The sequence below is a fragment of the Artemia sp. Qi Xiang Cuo genome, chromosome 9, assembly GCF_049724085.1.
Source record: "Artemia sp. Qi Xiang Cuo chromosome 9, ASM4972408v1, whole genome shotgun sequence".
NCBI classification, from domain to species: domain Eukaryota; kingdom Metazoa; phylum Arthropoda; class Branchiopoda; order Anostraca; family Artemiidae; genus Artemia; species Artemia sp. Qi Xiang Cuo.
Genome location: NC_142802.1, coordinates 56,351,313 through 56,354,047, shown reverse-complemented (window position 1 = coordinate 56,354,047; position 2,735 = coordinate 56,351,313). Strand labels below are relative to the sequence as shown.

At 33.7% G+C, this 2,735-nt stretch overlaps 1 protein-coding gene across 1 annotated transcript; it reads left to right on the top strand.

Moving 5' to 3' along the window:
* Nucleotides 1-1,343: 1,343 nt before the first annotated feature.
* LOC148948846 (syntaxin-5-like) lies at nt 1,344-2,312 on the top strand. The gene has a single exon (XM_089094107.1). The coding sequence runs from the start codon at nt 1,347-1,349 to the stop codon at nt 2,310-2,312; it is 966 nt and encodes a 321-aa protein (XP_088950233.1). The 5' UTR covers nt 1,344-1,346.
* Nucleotides 2,313-2,735: the final 423 nt, after the last annotated feature.

Sequence of the window (2,735 nt, the reverse complement as noted above, 5' to 3'; positions counted from 1 at the left end):
TACGGAGGGAGGTCTCTAAAAATGGGCCGTGTTGATCTCTTGTAAAATTGTGCCACTCACGTGCGACTCAATTTTTTTGTTTTTTAGTGGCTTAAGTTTTCACAAAGGTAAAGAAATCAGGTTGAATTTAAGTTTTAGTATATTTGACTAGCTGAAAATTTCAATAAGAGGTTTTAAAATCAGTCAGGTTTTGAAAAGGCAGGGTTGCATGTCGTTCTAAAAAAAAAAAATTATCCAAATAACCACGATAAATATATTACACACAGGAAAAAACCTATGTCTTTTTCTTAGTTGGAATAGTAAAAGATGAACCACAGGGAATCAGGCAGCAAAGTCAGTCAAATATGGCACCGCGTCCCAGAGACCTTTCAAGGCCCCACAAAATGGCACCACGCCAGCTTTCAAGTGATGTTATATTATTGGTGTTATAAAAGGTGTTATATTATCTTGTCAAAAGTTAAGTGTGTCGCATCATCATGCATATGATAATTTAGTATTGTCTAAAATTGCATTTTTTCTAATATTTTAGTTACTGTGGGCAGGAATTTTCTTTACCATAAAATCTATACATCAGAGGAATAAAGGGTTCTGATGACTCAGGCGCTTCTCAATTTTATTATATACATGACATCATACCCCAGAGATGCAACTTTTAAAAAGTTATTCGTTTTATATTAATTTTTTTATATATTTTAATATTTCAATTACTATAAGCTAGAGTTCGTTCTTTACTATAAATTCCTATTACTATTCCGTTTCTGATTCCTGTTACTGTATATAGGAAAAGAAAGCAAAAAACTAAAGTCCAAAATAATTTTGCAGATCTTTACCTATAATACAATCGAAATGGAAAAAAAGTCTCTATCTAAATTGAACAACAAAAAAGCAAAAGCTAACTAGCTGCTTCTGAGTCTTCTGAGTAGTGTGATGCCTGTTCTCATTTCCTGTTCCGCTTCTGATTCCTACCACTGTACATCAGAAAAAGAAACCAAAAAACTATAAAATCCAAAATAATTATGTATATCTTTACTTATAACATAATCGGAATGAAAAGAAAGGTCTCAATATAAAAATGTAGCAATGCTCAATAGAAAAACGCTATATTATGACGTTAGCTCTAATGACATCGGTTATGAAGTCCCGATGTTTGCAGTTAAATAAATAATTTTATTTATCTGCAAACTGCAAAAATCTTTATGGTGTCTGAGCAACAATTTTATTTTTGTAATTAAAACCAGAAAAATAACTGAAATTGTTTAAATTAGTTTGGTTTTCCTTTTGCTTCAATTGGCTCGTTACGCCGTGTAGTGTTTGCAAACAGTGCTGACTTCTTAGTTGATAAGGATATGGAAACAAATTCGTTACATTCTACTTTGACTAATTCATCATTGCTGAGGAACAGGAGCCGAGAATTTCAAACTATAATACACTCCATTAATCAAAAGAATTTCCATCAAACTTTTCGTAAAAAGCCTCAACCAATTCAACCGCACTCTTATTGTATGCAATCTACAAGACAAATTTTGTTGGACGACATCCAAAACGCGTACTTGATGCTGGAAAAAACTAGCAAATTGGTTCGAAAGAAGTCCTCATTTGATAACAATTCCAGGGAGGTAGATTCACTGTGTAGCCAATTAAAGACAAATATTACTTCTATAAAGGAGAAGATTAAAGGTCTTGATGAAAAACAAAAACTGAGTAGTCGTGGGAACAATAAAGTCCTATTAAATGCTGTCATCGGTCTAGAGACACACCTGCAGAATATATCAACCGAATTTGTGGAAATTTTGAAAATAAGGAACAGAAACCTGGCATTTTTAAGTGATAGGCGAAGAGAGTTTAGTGACTCTAGTTTCGACCGGAGGTATTCTTGGCAAGGTTTTCCGCAAGGCTCTATTTTGGTTGCAGATGAAAAGGCTTCCTTAGTCAAGTTCGCTTCCTCGTCTCCCAATAACATAGCAATTCCCATGGAAGAACAACTTTCTAACAGATATGATCAAACACAGATGCTGGAAGAAACTGGTCAAACTAATAAGTATTTGTCCTCTAGACTTGAGGAAGTTAAACATATTGAAATAACTATTGTCGAAATGGGACAAATTACACAACAGATGACAGGCATAATCCAGATGCAAGGAGAGACGATGCAAAGGATTAAAATTAACATTGACGAAACTGATGTCAACATAGAAAGCGGGAACAGAGAGCTTCTAAGAAAACTGCGTTCAGTGTCTAGCAATAGGGGCCTGTTAGTAAAGTCTTTCGCTGTTGTAGGTGTCTTTGTAATAATTTTTTGCATTGTTTTGTAGTAAATTTATTGTAAAGACGTACGATAGTTGGTATTTCCTTGTGTTTAGTTTTCCTTTTCAGGTCGTATTATCTACTTTTCCTTTCACCAGGGATTCTTCAAACCCGTTCAATACAAACTAGAAGAGACATTGGTTGTAAAAAAAAAACAATTCGTTATACGGTATTCTAGCTTTCTACTCAAATTAATTTCTGCTTTAACTACGAAGCTTAATTCATGAAAAGGGAAAAACTAATAAAATATTGAATTTATTGACATAAATCAGATTCAAGTTGTCTGGGCAGCGCAAAGTGTTGCAGCACCCTTTGTTCGGCTTCTCTGACAAAAAGGTGTTGTCATCATGCTTATGGTAATTTAGTTTTTATCGAAAATTATTTAATATTTCAGTTAAACTCATTCTTTACTAATAAAACCTCAGAGAATC